General features: G+C 39.7%; 1 protein-coding gene across 3 annotated transcripts in view; it reads right to left on the bottom strand.

Annotated features, from left to right (window-relative positions):
- Positions 1-232: 232 nt before the first annotated feature.
- The window catches only part of MKX (mohawk homeobox), a 47405-nt gene continuing 20721 nt past the window's right edge, over positions 233-26916 (bottom strand). For 2 of the 3 annotated variants that reach the window (XM_035319134.1, XM_035319133.1), the window contains exons 6-7: positions 2989-3022; positions 233-2871 (exon numbers count right to left, since the gene is read on the bottom strand). In XM_035319134.1, coding sequence (XP_035175025.1) covers positions 2685-2871; positions 2989-3022 — 221 coding nt within the window. In that variant the 3' untranslated portion in view covers positions 233-2684. The remainder of the gene's footprint in view (positions 2872-2988; positions 3023-26916) is intronic. The other variant, XM_035319135.1, reaches the window with a different exon arrangement.

Here is a 26916-nt window from a genome sequence, read left to right as displayed (position 1 = left end):
ATTAGTGGTCATTAGCCTAAACTTGTTGGCCATTTTCATCAAGAACATGCTAAACTACTTCACGTAACTGTGCATTAATATATCAAGATGTATTAAAAGGCTAACACTCCTGTTTTGTCTTTGCCTATCACATGCTTATGTCCTGTTATAGAGTAATCCTGCCTATAACAGGAAGCCAGAAATGCAAATGGCTAAGGACAGATAAATGAATATTTAATTCAAACCAGCAAGATGTTGTTTGCAGTTATTTATTTTACTAAAATGGTTACATATGTTGAAACAAAGAAGAGCAATAGTACTAATGTTTGTTTTTCCAATACCATAAATAATTATTGAGTCTTCATTAGCTGTTGGCTCAGCAGTGATCGTGATTCTTGTTATTTAAAAAAAGACACACAAGTAATTCATTAGAATCTGTGTTTTCAGAAAACTCTAAAGCAGCAGTAGAAAAAAAAATAAATTAAAGGAAATGATAACAAGAAATTATGCCAAGTATTCTTAAATTTAAAACCCACTTGATGTGTTTTACAGATTATTATTTGTGCTTTGATCACTTAAAAAAAGAACCATGAACAAGTTGTTTATAGTATGGCTTGTCTTCTCCAGTTTTACTCCAGAGAAGTCACCATAGGTACCTTTTTTACATAACAAATTTTGTTGTCATTTATGCAGACAAAAACACTGTGAGTATTCCTAACAGAAAAGTTTGTCAAAACCATCAATTTATTGTCATAAAATATTTAATACCAGAATAACTTATAATAGTATGAACAAAAGTGAAGTATTAACTCTCTGCTATTAGTTATAAACTCACATTATTATGTCAAAATCCAGTAAAGTATCAAAAATTAATGCATGGTATCTTAGACACATAATGATGCAAGTCAGTAAAACATACTTCAACTGTTCATACAGTCATGACATACATTTCTTGCTTGGCACTTTAAGTCAATGCAAATCAGCAATTTAGAAAACAAAGTAAAAATATATATGTACAAAATATTTTCATATCAAATCATTTTCATTGTACACTAAATAAACCCAACAACATGTTATGTTACATCAAGAAGTTTTCTAAGTCACACTAAGGCTGATATTTGCAATGTATCTTGATTATTTTAGTGCAACTGGAACAGCCTATACTTGCAAGTTAGTTTTGTTGTTAGCACAGTCCTGCTTCCATTGAAGTGGGAGTTTGGCCATTAAACTCAGTGGGAGCAGGACTGAAGTCTTATCTTGTTCACTGATGGCTCACCAAAAAGAGAAAAGGGGAGAGGGATAAGTAGGAAAACACCTGACAGGATACCCACAGGAAAAAAAAAAAAAAAAAAAAATCCAGATCTTAGCAACAATCATCTCTTTTCCAGTTTTCTATAACTGTTTCAGTATAAATCATATTTGGCTTTGCCACTGTAAATTGCTTTCATGTAAATTCCTTTCAAGCAATGTAAACCTCATTAGACTATTGTTATATGACTTAAGAATAACTTGTACACCCTAGAAAACCCTTAAACATAAACCTGGTTTTATGCTAGTTATGCTCAATAGCAGTCAAGTTTACAGACATTACATTAAATGCTGGGATTTTTCAATGCTTCAAGTCCCATTTATGTTTCTAGTTTGGGTTTTGATAGTTTAAACTATAGCTTTTTCTCACTGAAATGTGAACTGTCAACCAACTGTTTTCATGTATGCAGTACCTACAAAATAAAAACATTTAAAACACATTGAAGTAATAATTTCCACCATGGAAACTTTTTTGAGCTCTACTGCAAATAATAAACGGCACTATAAATTCAGTTTTGTACAAGAAGAGATTGATTTTGTTTACTCGTATAAAAATTTCAGTAAGTCACTAGCAAAGCTTTAAAACAATAGAAATTCAACTGGAATTTACAGCTAGTCTGACTAGAACCTCCTCAACTAGAAATCTTTAATAAGCAACATGTCTGGGAGTGTATGTATAAGTTCAAAATAATCTGAACAATTAACTTATTTCCTAAATTTGTGTGTTCTAGAGTATTGCACTTTTCAAAGGAATGATTTTGGTATTTTAATATACTGCATATACAGGTAAGAAACATGCATAACAACCTCATTGTCACTTTGACAAAACATACTGTACAATTTTTATAACACTGTTGATTAAAAAAAGAGAGAAAATGATGTAACAATTTCATTAAGACTTGTCAATTCATTCAAGTCTAATAAGCACAATTCTCCAGGGCTTCCAGCAGTAATGTGTTTAGCCCTAGGCTGCTTAAGCCCACTTGGAATAATATACAAAGTTTAAGCATTATGGCATTGTCATTTTGAGGCATAATACTGTTGTACTATGCCCACGTTATAGCTTATTTTTTGAAAGCAAGGCACTTACTGTAATAGCAATGCAAACATCTTATGCGCACTTTGATTAACATAAAATAAGTTAATGTTTTGATAAAAACAGTTTTTTTTTTATAATTTACATGCCTTTTATAGAAGAAATTGAACATTTCATTTAATACAATGAAAATGTCTGAGTCAGAAGGAATGTTATTATTATTATTATTTTTAAACTGACCATACTGTAAAAGGGGGCCTATTTTCCACATTTGCCTCATATCTGTGAATCTGATTTTGCTGAAAACCAACCCTGTAAGGAAAATGTCCGCTTGACAGGAAAAAGAAAAAGGGCCTATCTCTTAAAACTGCTGAACTAATGGCACTTTGACAGTCTTTACTTCTGATATATGTGATGATTTCTGAATGATGCAGCTGGTAGTTCCCTGCAGTTTTTCCTTCCCTTGGGCGAGGTTCGTGAGGGCCATGGCTGCATTGATCTCCTTCCAGTATGTTTCATCTTTGCTGGTTCCTTTTCTGTTAGCTGCGCTAGATTCAAGCAATAACAAATGTTTACATATATAGCTTACATACCTACAGTGGCTATGTGATGCTAATAAAACTGTAATAACAATAATTTTGGAAAATGGCAAATTTCCTACTCACCTTTCACACTTATTTGGTCCATTCTCCAGAGTTTCTGAAAACAGAAGAAAAAAAATAATGTCTATTTTCTTCTAATATTTTAAAAGATGCAATTTCATGAAATAGTCACATGGAAAAATAACCCAAAGTTAATTTCAAAATTAATACCAAATTAAATCTTTGAACACACATAAAGGGTCAACTTCACTCAAGTAAAAACTCTCTTTGGAGAAATCCACTCTGAGTTTGGAGCAGAGCACATGTCAAAAAAACCCACTTTGGGGAAATTTCTACCATGAGGAGGCTCCTGTGCCATGACCTTATAAAAATAGGCTTTGGTGAAGCGAAGCCTCACTGATTCTTCCCAGCACCACACCAGTAGAACCAGTGCTGAACCTTGCCTTGTGCCAGCCCAGTCCAGGAAAATGTATTTTAGTTATATTGGCAATAGTGAGAATAAAGCTGGTCCTGGAGTTTCACCTAAGTTTTGTCGGGTGATGGAGCAAATTTTTTCATCCATAAATCCCAAGGACATAAGGAATTAAAAAAACTAAAAATAAAAATGTTTCATTGCCCTTTAGTGAATGCCCTCTTGTATGCACTAAAAATAGGACTTCTACCCATACACAGATGATGTGTGTGGTTTTTAAGGCGACCCTTGCCCAGGCTGCAACTCAGTCCCAAAGGCAGGCTGAGCAGGATACAAGTAGCAAACACACGTGGCTAACAGCCTTCAAAGGAGAAATTGCATCACAGGCATAAGCTACACTTTCCCATCAAGAGTCACATTTGTTCATTCATTAAGTCCTCGCATCGCAGAGAAGCCAGAAATATTTACTGGGCAGAAATGTGTAAGCTTTATTCAGTGGGTCTGCTCTCCTGACACAGAAACGCATTATAGAGAATCTAGAAGCCGATGCCTAACTGCAATACCTATGGAGAGTGAGTCAAACAAAAGAAACAGCTTCGGCATGAACACCGGTGGCTACACGACCAAATGGGCCCCTAAATCTCATCATAAAGAAATGCACCACTTCATGAGGCTAGATTCCCAACTGGAAATTCACCCTGTTGCTAGATTTGAACATGATTATTAATTAAAAGCTGATCTGTTCTTTAAACAGAGCTTCCAGCAGAGTGGGTCCCAAAGCACATTGCAGCCCTTACTAGCCCTACTTTTGCGAGTGGCTGCACCCCACAAGAGCAGCCAGTTTTCTCATGCAGCCAACAAACCAAACACCTCAGCACAGCCGCGCTCCTCAGCGCTTGCAGGTGAGCAACGCAGACCGCAGGCTCACCAGAAGAAATGCAGGCAGACCATCTGCAATTTCAGAGGTCAGATGTTTGCCAAGCTGTTTGATTTAACAGGACTCCAGGCTTTTGCAAAACAGATTTATAAATGTCCACAAATGACCGAGTCCTCAGGTTTATATTTTGTTCTAAAACAGCACATCTGAAGTCAGTATCAGAGCTACCCTAGATCAGTCCTTGGGGAGGAAGATCAGCCTAGGCAGAGGAGAGAATGAAGGGGAAAAAAGAAACATTTGATCTGCAGAGATGTACTGAATGACACCAAAAGTCTCCTTCTTAATGCTGTACTTGGCTAGAAATTGTTTTTCAGCCCTGCTCCATTTAATTTTTTTAAATAGAGACAATTTTAAAGAGGAGCTTTAGGATTGAATAGGTCAGTAGGTATAGAAATGGAAATGGCAAGTAATAGAGAATGTTATTGCCAGAGCAAACCTGGATATAAATACACCTCTCTCAAGCATCTGTCAGTTTCTTTTGCTGTTGGAAAATATTTCCTATGAACAAAAAAATTGCTTGTACAAACTTCTGAGGAAAGTAGGTGTGAATGGTGACACACATTCCAATTCCAGCGTTTATTTGAAGGAGTATTTGCAAATATTTTTTAGTGGTGTTTAGCCAGCTCTAAAAGAAAGCAACTTGCCCACAGTATAAAAAAGCAGTACCAAAGCTAAAAAATACAATCCAGGAGCAAAGAGTTACACATTCTTTATTTTTTTACTGGAGGGCATTTTTAATTATTCCATTCAGATTTTATGTTTTTAAACAAATAATTTATGTCAAAGAAACTTGAAACTAGGTTACAATAAAACCATCACTGATAATTTGCAAAGCTCTTGCTAATAACTGCTGTAAAAGCATGTTAGTGCAACGAAAATCCGTCTGAAAATCCGTCATTTAAATGCACAGGCCCCCTTTTGCTTGCCAAAAATTCTTTTCCGCTATACCAAACCTATGACAACATACCTTCATTGGCACTGCCATTGTGTCCCAGGAGCCCACACCTGTCTGAACAGCCCTTGGTGAAGGAAATGAGTACTATCACCATTTGTGGACGGGGATAACCGTACTGAGAAAGGCAAACAAACCGTTCTGCAGGGAACACTGATCTCCATGTCCCTTTAACTTCAGAGGGAAAAGACCATCGCCCATGTTCCTAGGCCTTCCTTGATATCTTGCGGGTCAAGGCAACTTGATCCAACTCAAAAGGAAGAGATAATGGTGGGCTTCATCTCACTTGCCATTAACATGCCATCAAAAAGTCATATATCTTTACCTAGGCTAGTTGCCTGGACTCCAATCACAAATAAGAGAGGTGTCCTCCAAGAAGTTGTTTCAGCTCAACTATCTAACACCTCAGTCTAACATCCCTGAGCTCTGCTGCAAAACCAGACAGCATAGCTCTCCTCCATGGCCATTTCCTCACATTGGGCAGCATTAACATCCACGTACGTATACTGTGAGCCAGATGAGAGGAGGACCACATCTCCCCTCTGGAGATTAAACCAGTGGTATAGTTATGGCCTGAACTGCTTAGCTCAGCCTGGAAGAATTGTAGCCAAGTCTGGCTCTTCACTGACAAGAGAGAGAATATCGATGATAAAATTTTATCAAGTTCAATAATGATGTGAATCTTGCCCAATGTTTAGCTTAGTCTTCATCTTCTGCAATCTACCTGCTCTATCCCCAGCTACTAACTGAAGCTTTTGATAATTAAAACTTTTGACATTTACATATATGTAAAAAAATCACACAGTGTATTTCAACTGCAGCATGAGATTGCTGCACGAGTGTAACTGAAGAACAGCATTCCCAGTATGGTTTTATTATACAAGGTAGAACCATAGCTGCCCTCCCCAAGCACTGTGGTTATCTTTAATATAATAACTTTCCTAAACAAAATACAGTTGTGCTTTTAACTGAAACCCAAATCTATTAGCTGCTGATGAAGGTGATTTTTTCTGCCTTAGAAAGCAAGGAACTTTTAGCATATATCGAGATCCTTAAAGGAAATCTATTTAACATTAAACATCTTTTTGTTACAAATTCTGAAATCACTTTAAAATGTGGAAGTCACTTTAAAAAATGGAAATTTTAAAGCACTATGAAAATGGAACCACTTATAATTGGGGATTGACATTTATACCTCACTTTCTGCTGTTTCATTATGCTCCCAGTTGTAAGCATACAGAGATTCAGCTTTTGCCTGGCCAGGAATGTCTCATTCTGCTCTCACCATCCGCCCAAAGAAACCAGCAAGGTAGGATATTTGTTCCCTCTTGTTTATAATAGGAAGTCACTATAAATCACTTACCAATGGAATCCTGTATACCTTTCCATTAGTAGGAGTTTTCAGTATACAGTTGACCATAGCACGCAGTGCCAAGAGTGTAGTCACTGGACAATACCAGCTTTGTGATACAGTATGGTATTTTTCAGGACTCACTTAATTATTAATAATACATGTAGCACATATATATATATATGTAGGATTTTTTGTTTTGTTTTGTTTTCACCACATTTCTTCATAAATATTCACTAGCTGATCCTGACAGTTTGCTTACAAGGTAGCTTGCAGTCCCATTTTAGTAGAGATGGAAATGAGTGTCAGAAGTCCAAAGACAACATGGCTATGCAGTACTTTGACCATTTCAAAAGCATTTAAGAGCAGATTTCTCCAGGTTTTCTCCTATATTTAAAACCTTTTCTATTTTCTTCCGCTATCGGAAAGGTTCACCCAAAGAAAACAAATTCCAGTGTTCTTGAAGGCAAACTCTCCACAAACTGGACAATAATATCACTTTCCTCCAGTACGCTGCCATTACATTTGACTGTTATTTATCAAAATAATATGCAAACAATTTACAAGGAAATCTACAGCTATATACATACAGGGTACTCTTTTAAATACTGTATACAGTATAAGAGAAGAAAGACAGTGTATAAATACTGTAGCACATGTGTCTACTACAATTTACAACGTTTCTGGCTACATGGTGTTGTAGCATGTTCAAGTATTTCAGAATAATTCAGACTCTCATAGTTCTCTGAGCCTAGACTCATAACTTTCATATACTTGGATGCCTCCAGGAGTGTAGTAAATAATGTTAATTGCAGTTACATTTTATCCCTTTGATCTAGGAATTCTGATCTAAGAATATCACGTGTGTGGTGATGAACTAACTTCAGCTAAAGGCCCTGCAGGGAACAGTGAAGGAAAGACTGACCATGTATGTAGGACCAAGAAGCATCCACGTTGCTCTCCCACTCAGTGTTACTTCTACACAGTTCAAACCAAACTGCAACAACTGGCTTAAACCTCTGCTTTGTGTTATCTTGTAACACTGACAAAGCAAAGATGGCTTGAAACTGAGAGGGGAAAGGATGTGTGAATGAGAGAATGAGACAGAGAGAAAAGGGCATTAAATATTATACTGGGGGGGGGGGGGGCAAAGGACATTGAAATCAAGATGCTGTAAGTGGGTCCCACATGACTGTAATATTTCTTGAAGTTTCTTAAACACGTACAGATGCCTTATGAATTACACATCACCTATTGTAGCTTGAAACAGAGGGGAAAAAAAGAACTACTGGCCCCAAATGGTGAATATTATAAAATATTTGTCGGTTCAATAAAAGGTCCTGTATAACTTATCTTCATTTAAAACTTGGCAATGTTATTCAGCTGTTTCTCTCTGCCTCTTCTGAACTTTCTCTTGTTGGTTTTGGAGACTCTGGCTTAGCATGTGTTGACCAGCATTTTCAAAACAAGCAAGAGGAGGAAAAAGAGGGAGTAACAGGAAATAAATGGAGCAGCTGAATGAAAAATGAAGTTTACATATGTGAGTAAATTAGTGGTGAGATGAAGTATTTCTGTAGGTCACACACTCAACACACACACCATCCCTTGACTGTCTAGTATTTTCCAAACCACAATTTCAGGACATATATGACTTTCAGATCTCTGGTTCTCCAAGAACAAAATTGGGTTAGCTGTATTTAATATTCCCCTGCTCTTCTACATTGATCCACCTCCTTTCCTCATGGAGGATCCCAAAGTAAATGATTTATCACACGATGTCACCAGCATTCTCCCACATCTGGAAGGGAAAGTGGCCTAGCACAGGCTGCTGCTCAGCAGGGTGGGAGAGGGGAAACTGTAGCCCATAGCTCCATACCAGGCCCCTTCCTCTTATGAGAAATGTCATTTAGCCTCAGTAAAAGACTGTAGCACCTTCTGAGAAACCTAAGCACAGCAAGCCTCAGCTCCTCTAGCTTGAACTGGAGGAAGCACGAGTTGGCATTCCCATGCTTGCACTTGTGGTACTCCGATTTTGAGTGCCTGATGTGAACAGACAAAGGAGCTACTGAATGCAGATATTGCTCAGCCAGTGAAACACCCCACCAGAGGCTTTCTAGACATAGACAGGACTCATCTGATCCAGCAGCTGGCAGGGCAACTCTTAAAACCCTTTTCCTTCCATGCCATCCTCCCAGGTTTCCCTGTGAACACCAGACCTATTAAGGATGAATTATGGAGAAGCACAGACAGGAAAGCTCAGGTTTGGAAGAGTCCCCAGACCATCGAGTCTCCTACAAAAACATTTCCCAAACTGACTTCTCACAGAGCCCGAGCCACCTCTGTGAAGAATCCATGCAGGTTGGACCCACATGAGTCAGCTCCTGCCTGCTGTGGGCACCTATGCAGCTGAGTCCTTAGTCTGAGGGAAGAAAGTCCGTCTGCATTTCAGAAGACCTGCAGTTGCAGGCCAGCACATGCACCTGGCACCCATCACATCAGGTCCCATCCAGGGGGTTATACTGCATTTCTACTGAGAAGGATTTATTAGCATGTCCTTTTATTGGATAGGAGGAGAAAAGTTGTCAGAAACTTGCAGGAACAAGCTCTAGGCCCAGGCTCTAGAGAAAGCTCCTTTTCAGCAAAGTTTTCATTTACCACTGCTCGCTCCTTCTTCCAGGTGGAGGTGGTGGAGCAGCCTGCTATGAAGTCACCCCCACAACCTCAACACTTCGCTTCTTTGGCTTTACAGTCAGACCATAATGACTGACCTGTCCGCAGCCATCATCCTTTCAGATAAGCAAACTGCACAATGACAACTTCTGTTCACACTCAGAGTAACAGCAAATACTTTTCTGTGTTCTCTGTGGGTTTTTCTCAGGAACACTTTGAGCCCTGGTCTGACCTCTTCTGTTAAGACCCATAGGTTGGGTCTTGCTGAAGTTGGAAACCTCCCTTCGCCATCATGCCCCAGATAAAGGCTTTTCAGAGAAATCTTTCTCTGAAATTTGCTTCTTGCACAGAAACATCAGATATAAGATTTAAATGTGAGGGACTGGTACCACTCATTTTTTCCCCCTGAATACCTAAAAACCTGAAGACTTTTTTTTTTTTTTTTTTTTTTTTTTTTTTTTTAATTGAGCTTGCTGAAGTGGGAGTAAGCATCTAGTTACATTTTAATACATGTGATTTTTATGAAATAGGTGTACATGCCCACAGAGACCAGGATAGGTGTATTTTATAAACTATAAAATAGAATTGAGTTTGCAGGTCTATATTAACATTTGCATTAATAAGTGCACTGAAAACACCACATAATAGTAGGCTCGGTGCAAATGGTCTTACAGTCTTGGGCTATGCACCTGCATGTAAGAATTTATTAGTTAGCAAACTAGATACAAACCTGGTGTAAATCACTTCATTGTTTGTGCTGTCATGGCCAGCTCTAAATTTCCCATGACCAGTGACAGTGTGTTCTCTTTACTGAGATTCAGGGCACTGTGTGAGACTTGTTTTTTCAGCCAGGCTTTAGTAGAGCTTATAATGGGAGTCTGTGCCATGTAGCTTAGGAGGCAAGTTGTTAACGAACTGACGGTTATATGGTATTATGTTCTTTTCAGGTTTGCGGCAAAGCTGACTGAAATCAAATCTTTCCTCATTGAGTTGGCATGTAATTAATCGTGTAATGTTGTCGGATACCTTGGTGACAGTCTCCTGTGTGCACTTCATAATGGATAAACAAATATCTGACTTAGGCTTCATTTTTTGGTGTTATTTGGAAAGGGATTTACAGCACGTGCTGTGCTGACTGGAAGGATGAAGTAGTTGGCCCTCTTATTGCAAACCATTGCGGGTTAACAGTAAGAACCAAGTTAAGCAGCAGGGAGGGGGAGGGTGAAATACAGAAAAGAGAAGAAAGGAGAAGAGGAAGAAAAAAAAAAAGAAATAAAGGAAAGGCAATGGGAGATGTTAAAAAAAAAAGGAAATGAGAAAATGGCAAATGAAAATTCATAAAGAAAAAGAAGAGTAAGGAGTATAAAGGGAGAAAATGTACCAGTGTGTTCATTTTCTCTATTTTAATATAAAAATATCCTTTTCCCACCCAGGAATCTCACTGTTGTGCAGGCAGGCACGTTCAGTCTTTCACTCTGGATCTGAAAAGTTTAATTGGGAGCTCTTAAAGCCTAAAATAAGGCTTTAAAAGTAAAAAGCTAAAGTCAAATGCAGCCAGGGTAAGCACTATTACACTCTATCCCGATTGTTTTTCATTAAAAATGCAGGGTGAAAGGGAGGGTTTCAAAGCCATATTTCAACCCTAGGCTGACACTACAGCAGTAAAATCTGATTTTGTTATGCTAGTTGGCTGTGGGTTTGGGAGCAGACCCTACATATGCGGTGTAAGGTTATGATATAAATGCATGCACACAGGATATTTTCAGAAGCCTCCTGCACAATTCAGAGAAATGTGCCCCCCGGCTCCCATGTCTCTCTTTGCAACTGCTCCAGGAGCCAGCTCCTCTCCTGCCCCTGGTCTGCCAAGCAGGCTCAGACATGGCATAGGCTGCACAAAGGCAATTTAAATTACAAGGTGCTGTATTTTTAGGCAAGTGGAGGAACTTCTACATGAATGCCAGAACTGATTTCCAGGGTGTACTTAGCCAGCAGAACAGAGTAAAGAATGGGTAAGTCTGTAAGGAAGAGGAAATTCACTGCTTCTTTCACTTGACTGTAAGATAAAGAAGAGACAGACAAATATGATCTTTTAAAACCTAGCTACTTCCAGCCACCACATAGGGTATTGTGCTTCCACTGGGATGTACACAACATTTATGTCCAGAAAATAAAACCCAGGTACCTAAGTTGTAGCTCAAACTTACTCCTCTCTGTGTGATCACAAGCATAAAAATTCATGTAGCTTGTAAGGTAGTACATAAGCAAATATAGGTGTCCAACAATCAAATAGATGTAAAACTAGTGGTAAGCTGGAGAAGAGCATCACAGTAATCCCAGACAACATGTTGCACAAAAGATCCAACAAATCCATGGACTGTATGTGAAATTTTAAAAATATATAAATTTATATCTATAAGGAAACATTCATATACATATCTGTATCTGTTTCTATACTATATATGCATAACAATGAGAATGCCTAAGCAGTCTGCCTTCCTACCAAGCACATTGTAAGACACAGTAATATGACCACACATGGAATTTGCCATGGTCGCCACCTCCTGAAGACGCAGAATGGACCTGATCTGGGGCCAGACCTGGGGTGGGAGGCGAGACCATTCCCCGCACAACCTCAGCATCATGGTGCAGCCACTGCAAGGCCATTGCAGGAGGGAATTTGTGAAGATAAAAGATGCTCAGGTGATTTTAACACCAGCAAATCATGATAACAATTGGTAATCTCTCTGCTTGTGCCACATGTTTGTGTGTGGGGCTGGATGAGCCAGCTATTTCACAGATGGCCCTTGTATATTCTCCAGTCTGGACTCCGACTGGAGAGCCTGGGCTCTCTTCTTCAGCAGTGCTGAGCATTTGCAGGTGTAAATGAGGTCAACAAGAGTTGTGCTTTGACTGTATAAAGAGGCATGAAATTATGTGAATCCATGAGGTCTTAGGTATCCAAAATTGGGCCAAAATGACTTTAAATCAGAATTCTGCACTGCTTCAACTCCCCATTTGTGAGAGCCTACAGACATCTTATGAAAACAAATTTATTCAAGTTTGTGAAGGACCAGATGGAATGTATCAAAAAGCACTGAAGAGCACATCATTAAATTAATTATCCTGTCATCAGAGATGCTCAGCTGCATTCACGTTATTGCTTTGCCAGTAGGGAAGGGGTAACGAGCACCTGGTGAGGATGTGAGTTGGTTTTTGACGCTACTTCAAAACTGGGCTACCTCACATATGTCTGAAAAGTATCCCTTTCCTCATCTAGCTAGAAATGTGATGGAAACTCCTTTATTCTGCATTCAGAGGAATTAAAGGAACCTACACAGAAAGCTGTAGTTACACACACACCTGACCTTACATAGACTAGACAGCAGAAAGTAACGTTGCTGAATGAACTGCAGGGGGAATAGTTGCCTGTGGATTGTTCTCCAAATGCACAAAAAATATTTTACTGTTTGAATGCAATTTTTAGTTAAGTTTTAGTTCTGCTGCCTTTGCATTCCCTTGTGAAGCTACTGCAGCATTCATGCTCCTGCCCACCACAACTCATACTGTTATTATTTCCATTACAGTATTTCTTCCCAAACCTAAGTATTCCCAGACACCTTCTGAACAGGCCCGCAGAGATTCGAGTAAACTGGGAGGTATCTCAAGAAGGGCTGTGTTTCCAGTTTTCCTATTCACTGAGCCAGTGAGAGACAGTGCAACAAAGTAGGCAAAGGGGGAAGGCTCTTTGAGCAGAAGAACCATATGCCCAGAATTATTCAGGAAGTTGTACCCAATTGCCAACGGTTTTTGAAGAAGCAGAAACACCTCTTTCTTCTCTAAACATCATCTTGTATTTACAAATGCTTTGAGTCCTAGTGTGGTGCAATTTCAAATACTCAGCAGGAGAACTGTACTTAGAAGAGCTGATAGACTATCTTGGCTATCATGGAAATTGGTGCAGTGCAATAAATCACCCAGACTGAGCCTGAATCCACAAGGAGCAGCAAAACCTTAACACTGCAGATGCTTACTAATTGAAAGTTGTAAGAGCCCTTCACAGCAGAGGCTTTGCGTAAGACAGATGAGGCTCCTGCACTCCAAAGTGCATATGTGGGAGGTCCTGAAACAGTAGTAGGCCAGCATTTAACATTGCAAAGGCCTTGGATGTGAACAGCTTTGTGGAAGAAAAAGGGAATTGCTCTTCTGGCAAAACATGTGAAACCGTCTGTGATAACGGGAATGAGAGCAAGGATGACTGAACAAATATTTGCACTGAATGCCTTGTCAGGACAGGGGAATTGCTACTGATATGATCTTTACTTTCAACGTTACTGCTTCTGACAGTCTTACAGACTTTGCAGATGTTTATTGGCCACTAAATCATTCTTCAAGAATGTTGGCTTCATTCCCAAACCTGAAGAGTCTGAATGTGAAGGGGTTTGTTATTCAACACACACTGCTGCTTTTGGAGACAGCAATTTTCAAGAAACCAGCTTTCAACAGCAGGGAAGCATCGTCAACTGATAACAACATGGGACCGAATTCAGACTTCTCAGCACTCAGGGCATGAGGCACGCCTGAATAAATGTGCACCACAGAGCGGGGCATCGCCTACCCACGTGGCATAGCACAGCACCATGTGGCGATACTGCCTGAGCCACGAAAGCAACGTTATGCCACATCAGTGGGCCTATACTGTAGCCAGGATTGCTGTGGAAAAGCAGGACTTACCAGCTCATGCTGACCTTGATATACTTACTGCCTGTGGCTCTCGGTATGGCAGGATTGCATGAATTTGGGGGCCTCTGTAAAACTTGCTCCTTTATGTTGCAGAGATTATTGCTGTTTCACTCGGCTCCTCTAACTGCAGAGATTATTGCTGTTTCACTCGGCTCCTCTAACTGCAGGACAGATCGCCTAACAGTGAGGTATAGTCAGACCCTAAGCCACTGATCCCAGGAAGAACAGTTTGCATAGATGCAGTTGCTGAGCTATAGAGGACCCTAAGCCACAGTATTTCAAGCCAAACAGATTTGCTTTCAAATAGAGAGCATCTGAACCACGGGCAATATGCCCAGGCTGTTTCTTTGAGTGAAGATGCCGATTCTCTGAGATCACTGCAAACAGTTCTCACCTGAAAAAGCTTCACTGGCACTGGAAACTGAGTAGTAGTAATAATAATAGTGACAGTAATAACACATCTATTTCAAATAACAGGTGCTTAAAAAAGAATCCATGCCTTTGTACTAATAAACCAACAAATTACTACAACATGATGTAATATTACCACAGTATACAAACATACTGTCCAGCAACATTAGGTATATTTCTCCCCAAAAGGCACTAACTACCTTGACCAGTGTAGTCACAATAGTGAACGTGATCTAAGGGAGTTAAAACCAACAGTCTCCTCTAAAGCCTGATTGAATTGGTGGCTATCAGCCTCCAAGATCAAAGCTGGTGTTACCAAAAGCAGTCCCTCAAAACATTTTTTCTCCAAATACAGTAACTACCATTTTCTTTAAAATGTCAGATTGCTGATTCAGAGACAGAGTGTGTCAAAAATATGCAAGACGGATGCAATTGTAACCTCTGTTACAATTTACTGTATCAGAGATTTAAAAAACACATACATGTTTATGATAAAGCCATATGGTATTTATGGTAAATCAAGTGACATGCTTTGAAAAATGAGTCTTTTGGCAAAACATGAATAATTGGAAAGATCTGTAGATCAAAAACAACTCAGAAGCCTTATCAGCATGGGTGAATAACCAGACCTGTTACAATTAATTAAAAGACCTTTGCCCAGAAGGGTTTGCAATCAGGGGAGAGTGGGTTTAGATGTATGCATAAAAAACATACAAAATGTCTGCATTTATAGGATATAATTCCTCACACATACAATTGAAAATCACTGTGAACTTTCTGATCATGTAGCAGTAAAATAAACTTTATCCCAGAGCAACACACACTTCTGTAGTTTGCTAACCCCGATCTGGTTAGATGTCTTCAGAAGGGTAACCAGTGTATGGAACAATCATGTATTTGTATAGACAGCCTTGCACACTCATCTCTCTTTAAGAATTAAGATCCCAAATTTCCACTTCAATAAAGAAAAGCAGTAAGAGAGGTAGCCATGGCTCTAAACATAAATAACATTCATATTTTTGGAATAACTATGGTGAAGAAAAAAAAAAAAAAAAAGAGAGAGATGCTTTGATCCCTTCAACACAGTCCAGCTCTAGGCTCTGAGCCTTTGGACAGAGGATGAGAGGAAGACCCGGAGCAGCCATGCAAGCCAGGCAGCTATTACACAAAGGCTTCAAGGTTTGTGAATTTAAATGCTTCATGTTCTCTAATTAACTCACTGCTATTATTAGTAGTACTTCTGTTTCCACTTTTAGAATAATAAAAGCTTTTTCTTTCAGTTTGCAAGGGTTTTTGTTTTTTATTTTTGCCTGTTAGCCAAAGCTGCAGAGTGACAGGCTGTACACCAGGGTTTGCAAAAATGATGGAGACCTGCAAAGGGTCTGCAAAGCAGGCACATCAAGTCCCACGTGTGGACAATGCCTGTTTTCCTCTCTGTTCTCCTTCCTGGGCAGCCACAGTAAACACTGTATTTCAGGGTACAGACCCATCAGGACACACAGAGCACCCACACAACCTATATAGTTGGCTACCATGAACCATTTTACTTCAGATTACCAAACTAATGAAGCATAGGCAAAACCAGCCCACCCAGCGGCCCACCCAGCCACTTCTTAAGCAACTCTCACCTTGCATAGCAACATCCTGACCACCCAGAGCTCTCCCTTCCCTTTCCACCTCCAACACAGCCAGCTGCTGCAGGAAGATAACGCTCATGGCAGGTCCTGCATGATGCTGCTAAGCTTTGCAATTAGTACCTGCCTTGCACACTCCATACACACTCTCCATTGGCTTAGATGATTTTTTTTTTTTTTACAGGTCTTTGTGGTGAAGCAAAAATCCCAGAATAAGAAACAGGATGTTGATACGTATCCCTGTACTCTTACCCCCGTGGAGGAGCTGCCTAGAGAAAACAAGAAAACGTAAAAACCATGGCATCATGGCCATTTCCAGGTAATTTTGGTTAATGTTAAGAAGCTGAATTACTTGGACAGTCCTGGGAGCAGCAATTTCTGCGTTGCTTCCAAAATCTGCATTTTGGTACAGAGAACAATGTATAGGAATGCATAGGAATATACAGGGTTATCCCCTGTTTACAGTTCTCAATTAAAATGGCTTCTCAGTCATGTCATACTCTCTTATATCATATTCTTCCTCAACCTTTTTTCCAATTGCATTTTCATTTTTCTTTTGGTACAATGATAGGGATAGAAAAACCTGAAGCAAGAGGAGACTTCCACTGCCAGTATTTCATCCAAGACCACCTGGTGGGATAGTACCTGGCCTACATGTACCCTCCCTCTCCATTAGGTGTCTAGGCTGGCTTATACACAGCACTTAAAATGAATAAAACATCCCTTCAGAAGTGCCTGGAAGCAGAGATACTGGCAAGAGCTGAGACCAATTTGCTGTAATTACTAAAAGGCAAAGTTTTGAGCAAGACTTTGCATGGTTCACTTCAGTCCAAAGCCTCCTCAAGACTCCAAATGCCGTGGCCTCTAAAATCAGGAGAGCAAAATGCTTTCTCTTCAAATGACTGGCAAAGTAAAAGCAGCAAATTAGCATATTAAAATGAAGGCTTAAATTGTACTACTGTTTGACAATAAAATGAGACCAGTTTCTTCCTGTCTTAGAAAAAAAACTGGATCTGTGGAAAATGTTAATTAGGAGAGTAAATTTTAGAAAAATGGGCAAAATTTATAAATGGAAGTATGACTTTTTCAAGGTTGATGAAAATAGTATCTAGATATGTAGGGGTATAAAATCTGCTGCCTAAATTCTATGTGTACTTGCACAGCACATTTTAAATATATGCATTTCTGTTTCAAGAAAACAGAAGAAAATTTTCTCTGATTATACAAAGAAGCGTCAGATGAGTTGTCAGCTCTTTCTAAAACCATTGTTCTTATTCTCAAAGATACGTGCAAGACGCATTCCTTTACAAAACATTCCTAATTTCTAAGCAGCAGAAATGACGCCCTGCTTTGGGCAAATCCACACTTTTCATTCATTTGGAAAATAAAATAAAATACGATAAAATAAAATAAAATAAAATAAACAGAGCGAGTTTCCAATCAACACTTGTTAATTTGAAACACAAAGAACTCTCCCGTATTGAAAGCAGATTGCTCTGTAAAAATGCTCATTTTCAAGGTCATAACAGTGCTGGCAAAACTCAAAAAAGTTATAGTCCAACTTGCTTGTGCTCAGCTGTGTTTACTTAGTCTCAACTTGACAAAAGTCTGCCTCTGATTATACATAGCAGTCATCTGCCCACAGATAAATAGATATTACACAAACGTTTGGAGGGAATGACATTTGGCTACCATTATTTTTGGAATAATTTACTCTGCATCCTGAACTTAAAACACCAAAATGATTCATAATGTTTTTTTGGATTCCAGTATTTCCATTTGACAAATAAATTGACCTCTATGACCCCTGTGGACTTTACATTGTTCACTTTAGAAAAAAAAAAAAAAAAAAAAAAAAGTAGTTTTTTGTTAAGTCTTCTGTATGTTTGGAAAACGTGGATTTATTCAGGCCTGCCCCTGTCCAACGCCCATGGCACATCTGGTGCACTCCCAGCAGCAGGGCAGAGCCAGCCCCTGTGCTGCAAATAGCTGCACAAGGCATCCCACCAAAGCAACCTGCAAGCAAATGCATGGTGCTCAGCTGACTGCCGAGCGTGCACCTGCATTAAAGCCCACACTAGTGGTAAACCTAATGGCACTCCCTGAGATACAAATGTGTTTTCTATTTCAAATGTACTTATTTCAGATGTAAACTTAATAGCTTTCTGCTTACTATTTGTAGTAGGAAAAATGAATACATATTGTTCATGCTCCTGATGCCAAACTGAAATTTTGCCTTATCCGAGGCAGATAGATGTTTCATGGCATTTATAAAATAACTTATATTTTAAAGCAGACCTTCTGCTTTCTGGTGTGGATAGAAATTTTGTCCAGTTAAAAATATTACTTAGCCCAGGGCACTTTGTGCTATAAATTATCTGGGAATAAAGTAAAAATTCACAATCATAGTATAATCCCTACAATCATAGTATAGTCCCATTTTTTCTTTGACACCTTTTCCTAGTTCTCTCCTCTTAAAGCCCCTGTCAGCTCCCCAGCACTGACTACCCCAAACAGTATTTCCACATCGAGCCCTGGAAGAAGCAAGAGCAATTCAAGGCCCATTAGGAACACTGTAAGTGCTGTACATTTAAAGTGGAAGATGTTTCTAGAGTACAATGACAGATGGAAGAATAAAACCTAGACCAGACAAAGAGACAGATAGATTAGTTTCTGTAAGGTTAGCATGCTTTCAGAAATGTCTTTTCAATTATAATACCAAAATTAAGAAAGCCTCTGATGCAATAGGAACCATATGTGTTTGACATATCCAGCTTCTCTATCTTTGACATCTAAATATTCAGTTTAAAGAAAATTAAGACATTTGTTTACAAAGAACTAGTTTATGTGTTTACAAGACTAAGCTGAATGTTTTTAGATGGAACGATTATATACTAGTCATTTCCTCTCATTTTCCCTTGATTCAGGAAGGAATAGTACTGTGAAGATGGAATGTGTTTTGGATGTGGACAGCTGGAGGTACAGAAAACAGATTTCTGTCACATGGAACTAACAGTGAATTCCTTCTTTAGGGACTGTTTTCTTACACAGGCCATGCGTTAGGAGCTCATTCCACTGCGATGCAAAACCCTGCTCATCCAGAAGTGTGCTAATGGTTGCAACCCAAAGAAGAGTTAACTCAGATGGAATCCAGGAAAATGAGGCAGCATAGAAACCTCATCAGCAGTCCAATCACATGACAAAATGCGAGGCATCTCCAAAGCCACTGCCTGCCAAAAAAAGAAAGGCTGCTGCAAGAAAAATACTTTCACAGCTTGATATCTGGGTCTTGTGACTGCTATCCAAACAAGGAGTAAAAGTGGTACTATATAATGTGGCAGGGTAAACAGAACCACCCACTCGTCATCACCAATCATGTTTTTAATTCAGATAAATTCTGTTTCTTTAAAAAAAAAATGATGGAGGAAAAAGAAACAAAGCCTTTTGCTGAACTTGAAAATTATATGTATAATCTGATCTGGCATTACATATTTCAGGTTCACATATACCACGAACCATATAGGAATGCATGATTTGCCATGCCAGATCAGACTATCGGTCCATCCCAGGTGATGTTCTTTCTGTGTAACTGACCATTGCTCATCTCAGGGGAGCACAAAGAAATTGCCCTCAGCCAACTATGCAGTAGGTTAAGAAGATTTTCTGCCTGTAACTACAGATGATGAACTGAAAATTTTTCAAACAGATCTGATCTGAAAAGTTTACAGAAAGAAGCAGCCCTGGGAGAAGTTCAAACTTTCAGGATCACTGGGTCAGAGAAGCCTCCACATTTTGCCAAACTGTCTTACAGTAGCCTGAAAAGTAGTTACAGCTTTCAAAATAGGTCTTGGTGGGATTCTCCAAAGTCTGGGTTATGTATGATGAAGCCAATGTGTGAAAGTTCTTCTGTACATCTGCATCCAGCTTAGTCAGGGAGTGTGTATGTACCGAGAAACTAGGAAATCAATAACCACACACCCCACACAAACAGCCCTCCTCTCACCCCCAAAATCAGAGTATTTTCAGCTTCGGTTCAGTTCAGGTTTTTCACTGAATTTTGAGCAACATTTTAAGATTTTAAATTGTAAATAATTTGCATTTTAAGCAAGATCATATCTTTTTCTAGAAGAGAATTTGCTCCTAGCATAAATAACATGGGAAAAAAAAAAAAAAAAAAAAAAAACCAAAACACCAAGACATAGTAATTACATTCAAAGGTGCCTTCCAAGAAGAGTGGTAAAATATATCTGTTGAACGCACATCCATCCTTGTTTGTCAAACACTTTGAAAGGGAAAAATGTCAAACCTCATTCCGAACTGTGAAAAATACTAATATCACCTGTGCTTCTCTTACTTATTCAAGAGCCCTTCCAATTACACTCCAGATTCCTACCAGTATTTCCATCATAACTGTTTTCCCAATATTTTCTCTTCTTACCTTCATCCCTTCAACTCTTTTCTTTCTTCCTTCCCCTCCACCAGTCTTCCTTCTACTCTTCCTTTTTGTTCTTGCCGTTGATTCTGCATTCCTCTTCCCTTGTCCACTCTCCACTCTTTACTATCTTGTAAAAGTTTCTGTCCTTCATTTTCCCACCTGTATTTATTTCCTGGCTGCAAGTTTTCCTTTTTCCCTTCCCTTTCTGTCCTTTTTTCTATCTTTTGCCTCACAGAGTAAACGTGATACTCCAGCAATAGCCTACCTGAAAAGCGATTTACATCTTTTAAGTCCATGTCAGGGATGGAAAGTGTCTCAAAAAGAGCTAAATGACTATTCCAGTCCCTGCCCCGGACAAACAAGTGTAGCTGCTACTGACAGCTGGAGAAGTTCAGCACCTGAGTCAAGTAATTCTCCATTTGCTACCAGTCACTGCTTTGTGCATGAGTCCTGCTATAGCAATCTTTCCCCACACCAGGGCACGGTGAGACAGACAGAATTTCTTGCAGTGGCCGCAGGGTGTTGGTGATGAGAAAAACAATTCAGATAATGTAAGTCCTTTCTTCCCTCTTTACTGAGCACAGCACATAAAAGAAGCTAAAATTCTGTTGAAACTTAAAAGAATTAGGAAGAGGTCTGTATGAACACGGAGACTGCTTCACGCCTTATTTTCTGCTGAATGTCTAAGAAAATATCTTAGCATCATGAGAAGAATTCCTTGTATGGCATGTACAGTGTAATTAATATCACAGCTAATGAAAATCTTGTGAGACTTGTCTCTGTCTTGGCTTCAAGCGAAGGGGAGAAAATCACTCCTGGCTTAACATCCTTTGAAGGGACAGAATTACACCACGCAAGCAGTTAGGTGGAGAGGATAAAAAGACTAAGCTGCATTGATTCCCTAAATTTCTTGAGATCTGCCCATCAAAACAGTAAATGTTTGCTTTCCAAGATGAAACAAGCTAACAGAAACATGTGCTGGAAAGCATCTGTATGGCCAATGCTCCAGAGAAAATACTGGGGAACACTTTTGTTTCTCCTGGTGAATTTATCGCCCCTGTAACACAAAAGTCTTGCTCCCTCTCCAGCTGGTGCTGCCTGGGCAAACTCGAGCTGCCTGTGCATGGCCCAATCCAACTTGCACACTCAATCTTTCAGAGGTTTCTCTGTTTGCTTTGTCTCTCTCTTTTTACGTTACTTCTGGTGGTTTTTGGTGTGTGTTTTTGCTGCTGCTCACTTCCCACCCTTACTGCTCTCCAACTGCTCGCCGGGCAGGCGCAGCAATTCCATGTAAGGAGCACGGGGAAGAGAAGCATTCCTTGATTTTTTGTGCACAGTAACTTGCACGACATATGATCATACACAGAGATTAAGTCATTCATGAATAGGGCCCAAAGGGAGGAACAACTCCAGAAAAACAACCCTCCTCGCTGGTAGAGCAGCATCCAGAACTCCTCAGTCATCATTGCCACACTTACAGTTCGTAGTCTATCTGGCAACGCCAGGAATCCAACTGCAGGCTCTGTGGTTTAAATAAAATGTATCTACAGCAGCTTGGATCAATGTTTAAAAATGTTCCATGTTATTTTAGTCCAAGGACAAGCTTTTAAAATTAAAAGAAAACTTTGGCTTTAATTACAGATTAAAAGTGAAAGTTGTTTAAAAAGAATGCAAATTCTGAGAAGAACAGTAATAGAAACTATTTAAAAATTAAAACTCATTCTTGTCTCCCCCAGTGTGTGACAAGTCTCCTTGTAAATATTTAAAACAAAAGCTTGAAAGTGATTCATTTGTGGACAGTATTTCGGGTGCTTCTGCCTTGCTGTCGTGGATCTTTGGCATAGCTCGACTTTTTCCTACATTTATGTTTTCACGCTAAAATAAATGTCAGATTTTGATGCATGTTGCAACGGCCAAAAAAGAACCACAACAGTAACTTTTACCCACTTTTTCCTTAAATGTTGTTACTACGTATGTGTGCTGCAGCACTTGTCAGCACCCTATATGTAAATGCGAAGGGTTTATTCCAGATAAGCTATGAGCAATGCTATCCCAAAGTGGTTAGGTGCTACAATGGAGAAGCTGCTGCTCTTGGGATGATTTTCAGCAACAATGGCCCATCTGAAAATCATTAGTGCATAGCAGTGGATTTTCCACATGTTCATATGCTGGACAAGCAGGTTGCCCTTGAAGTATAGTTCCCTGGGGGAAGAAGGAAAACCCAGAGAAAAGTATTCTATTGTCAGATCACGGCTTTGCTAGAGCCAGACAAAAATATGGTCAAGCATTCACTTGGCTGCTCTGCTGGCAAAACTATAGGGCACCGAAATGGAGACAGCTAATGAAGAAGGCAAAGAATGAAGCTCAGGAAGAAGATCTTAAAGGAGCACAGATTTTTTTTTATTATTATTATTTTCTTTTGAAAAATCAGAAGTAAGGTTAAATATGCAAAAGCAATGACTTTTATATTTCTGACCTTTATTTTTATAAGGCCAAAAAGGTTCGGAAAGAGTAGCCTTTTCCCAATACCATATCTCATCCTTTAATTCAAATGTGTTTGAAATAACAATGAGAAAGTATTGAAGAAACCTAAATAAAAATGGGTATGAATATAAGTAGGCAGTATTTGATATTTAATGCCCCATTAATCGATAATTTGGCTTGAAGGGGGAAGAAAGTTGGCAAAAAGGAATGGAATTCTTTAGCTCCTTGTTTTACTTAAGAAAAATTCCCAATGGGCTTCACTTAAACAAAGAACTTTAGTTTTCCACTGGAAAGACAAAAAGAAAATCTTGGTCTAGCATGTCCTGCCACATGCTTTAACTGCACAGTAAAAGAGTATGTACTTGGATCCCAGGCACATTTCAAAAGTGTAGTATTTATTAGCTGCTCTTTTGCCAAGTTCCACTATTATCATTTTATTATAACTAAGGTATATTTTTACAAACTAAATTATATTTAGGTCTTTAGTTTAAGCATTTGAAGGTATCAGAGTGTCACGTACAGATGACATACAATATATCACAGGAATTTGTTGATTTTCTCCCTCCTTGTCTCCTCTATAAACTTTCACCCTTTATCTGTGATTTTGGGGCATTTGACTTTCCTGTAGCCATAATCCAGCTTTAAAGACACGTGGGCACTGATGGACAGCGTGAACCCAGGTCTCTGCCCTTCCCACTTCAGGCACCTCTTTACAACCCCCTCTGCTCCCTTTTGCTCAGCCTCACCCAGACCTGACTTTTTGCCAAATCCTCCTTTTTTGCACATGGGTGATGCAGCTTGATGGCACTCAGCCTCAACGTGGGTGAGGGTGGATGTGGTGGGAGTGCTGAGCTGCTGCAGGGAGGCAGTCCAGACAATGGGATGGAAAGAAGACACAGCCATAAGAGACCCAAAGGTCTTTGGTGGGCTCACATGGGGCTGGGTGTTGCCACTGCTCTGGGCAGGGATGGGGTGTCTGCAAGCAGCTGTGATTCCCGCAGAGATGTGACAGAGCTTCTCAAACCTCCGCAACTGCAGCAGAAATGTGGGGCTGAATAAAGCCCTTATTTTTCCTATTTTGTGCAAGGAATGAAGGAAGAGCAGTACCCAAATATAAGCACTTACATTCTCCGAGGGTCACAGTCTTTGATCTGTGAGCAAAGATCCCACTGAAAGCAGCAGGAGTTCACCAAATGAAGTTTGGAAAGATTTGCAAACACATGAACTTTGTGTGTCAAACCATGTAGCGTGCTCTGGGGCCAAAACACTCAAAAAACAGACCAGATCTTGGCATACTGGATTTCAGCTTGGCCCAACACCAAGCACTTCTAAGGGCTTGATTTTAAAACTTTGAGTGCCTGTCCATTCATTACCAGATCAAGCTATAGGCACACTGAATTGTCCATCTGATGTAATTATTAGCCCCTTTTGAAATAATGGGGCAGAGAGTTGGGGATATGAATCAGTAAGTGCACTGAATGGGATATAGAGGACTCAGAAATATTAGTGATCTTTTCTATATGGAGATCCACAACAAATATAACAAACGCAAATTAATTCTTACACATGCTGGTAGCCAGAAGAAATTGTCACTCACAGTCTCATTAGATGAGAACTGAAAACAACAGCAGAAATGCTGGGAGGCAGTACTAAAAGGAAAACAGGCTTATAAAGATACCTGACATTTTATTTAATTTAAAATGTTTAAACAAGCATTTCTTTACCTTGGTTTAGCCAAAGTCTGGGCACGCAAAAAAGGCCTTTGCATAAAACATCAGCTCCACTGGGATCACTACCTGCAGGTCAGCCTCATCTTCTTTGCTGACCACCATGAACAGGATTTGGGGTTTTTCTAGGAGAGCTGAGGCAAGTACTTCAGTATTGGATTAGAATGGGAGATACCTAATGATTTCTGGATAATACAACTGGGAGCCTGATTTCCCCTATTTTTACAAAGTTCACTGCCAGTGTGAAATGCTGCTCAGCTCCAAGCTGAAGGAGGAAACGCAGCAAAACCGCACAGCAGCAAAGATTACTGCTGAGCACTGAGGAAATGTGTGTATAGAGAGAGAGGTATATACATATGGAAGTATGAATATATTTCACAGATATATGAATATATGAATATATATAAAAGTATGTGAAAGATTGTACGGTCTACACACATCATTGCAGTTTCTCGAGCTGAGAGTAAAACTAAAACAGATTTTTTGGCTTCTCCCCACTTCAAAAAGTGTTGCTAACCATCCGGTACTACTGAGCATCAACAATTATGAAGCTGCACCTCCTCGTATTGCTGAGGGGAAAGGGCCATGGGCTTCATACAGCTCCCACACAGCACCAGTGTGATGGCAGTGCCAGGGAATGGAATCAGGCAGTAACCACGGGCTACACCAGCTAACCACCAGAAAAGTGAGAAAAGTAGGATGGTGAGTTTGAGTGTGCCCATGTGACGAGCAATCGGTCACCCCTGTCTTTGGGAGCAGAGCTGTTGTAAATGTTCGGGAGCAGACGAGCAACATGCACGCTGGAGCAATGGGAAGCATCAAGGCTCTCCACGGATCTGACCACAACAGGGCAGCCCCACATCCTGCTCCTCGGGTTGGGAGGAGTAGCTGGAGGAGAAAGTACTTGGGATGAAACTCCTGCAGTCAGGGGCAGAGACAAATCCTTCAGCACACCGAGACCTCATTATAACTGACCACAGTGTCTAGCCCACAAAGTACATGCAGTGCAGGGAGAGCAATCCTGCTGCTGTTTTGCAATGCATTACAAAATAGCTTGGCGAGCAGGAAGAATTTGAGGCAATTCGCTCCTGAAGAGCCAGGTCGTGAGGAGCCTTCGTTTTTCCAGCAAACTGGATTTAAGCTGACAAATAGTAACTGAGAGAAAAAAAAAGAAAAAAAGAAAAAAAGAAAAAGAAAAAAGAAAAAAAAAAGCCTGACAAAGTAAAGGGGAGATGGAGAAACCGACAACATTTAACTTGATCTTCAATGGTGTAAATCTGTCAATACCCGCAAATGACCGCAAGGCCTCATGCCAGCTTTTGCTCTGAGATACCGTAACTAAGACGTTTGGCTGGTACCTCACATTGGAAAGAAAGTTTTTACATTTAGAAATGTAAAACATTGTAACATTTAAGGAATTTTGGCTACAGCCCACTAGCCAGCCTTCCTCCAGCTTCAGCTAAGGGATTATTTTGAATGCTGCTTTGCTTTTCATGCATCTGTTGCCTAAATCAATGTGGAGGCATGAGGGAGGGACTGAAAACTGGCCTTAGAAATAACAGTATATTTTAGTGTCATAACTGAGAGTCTTGGCAATCCCTTTTAACTCAAAATGTCAGTGCCATACCAAACGATCTGGTCACCATAACCTCAACTTCTGGCCATCAGCAAAAGAACAGAGATAGAGGCTCCAACATCAGGTTTCAAGGCCACTGTGAAAAATTAAGGAAAACACATTTCATGACTCGTTGCAATTTTGCTTTACCTATTTTTGTGTGTTTCTTTTCGGTTGTTCCAGTTCTAGCTGTTTATCTGATCTTTTTCTGTTTGAGTAGTTTTTACGTTTTCCAGATTTTCTACAATGCCGCTTACTTCTCCAATGTAGTTCCCTGCTTCAAATGCCCGCTCCTTTTGTTTTGTAGCTCCCATAAAACTCACTTAGATTATTGCCTTTTGTCTGCTTTGACTGTTTGACGTATTTCTCCTTTAATAGATCAAAAATGTCTACCTGATGCCATTTTAATGCCATGAAGCATACATGACTTGCAATAGTCTTTAGGACTCGCCAATAATTTCCATGCCTACCCCTTGTATCTCACACCCAAAGTTTTACGTTTGGAGTGAAGTGGATTGAACAAAGCAGAATCCAGCTCTGCTTTTCTGTTCTGGGATAATTAGAAACTAGAAACTGAACTTCAGAGAGGCAGATGCGGGACATTTTTGGGGAACAGGTGTTTC

Source organism: Oxyura jamaicensis, chromosome 2 (assembly GCF_011077185.1).
Source record: "Oxyura jamaicensis isolate SHBP4307 breed ruddy duck chromosome 2, BPBGC_Ojam_1.0, whole genome shotgun sequence".
Classification (NCBI taxonomy): domain Eukaryota; kingdom Metazoa; phylum Chordata; class Aves; order Anseriformes; family Anatidae; genus Oxyura; species Oxyura jamaicensis.
Note: the sequence above shows the minus strand (reverse complement) of the source record. Positions and strands in the feature narration are given on the sequence as shown.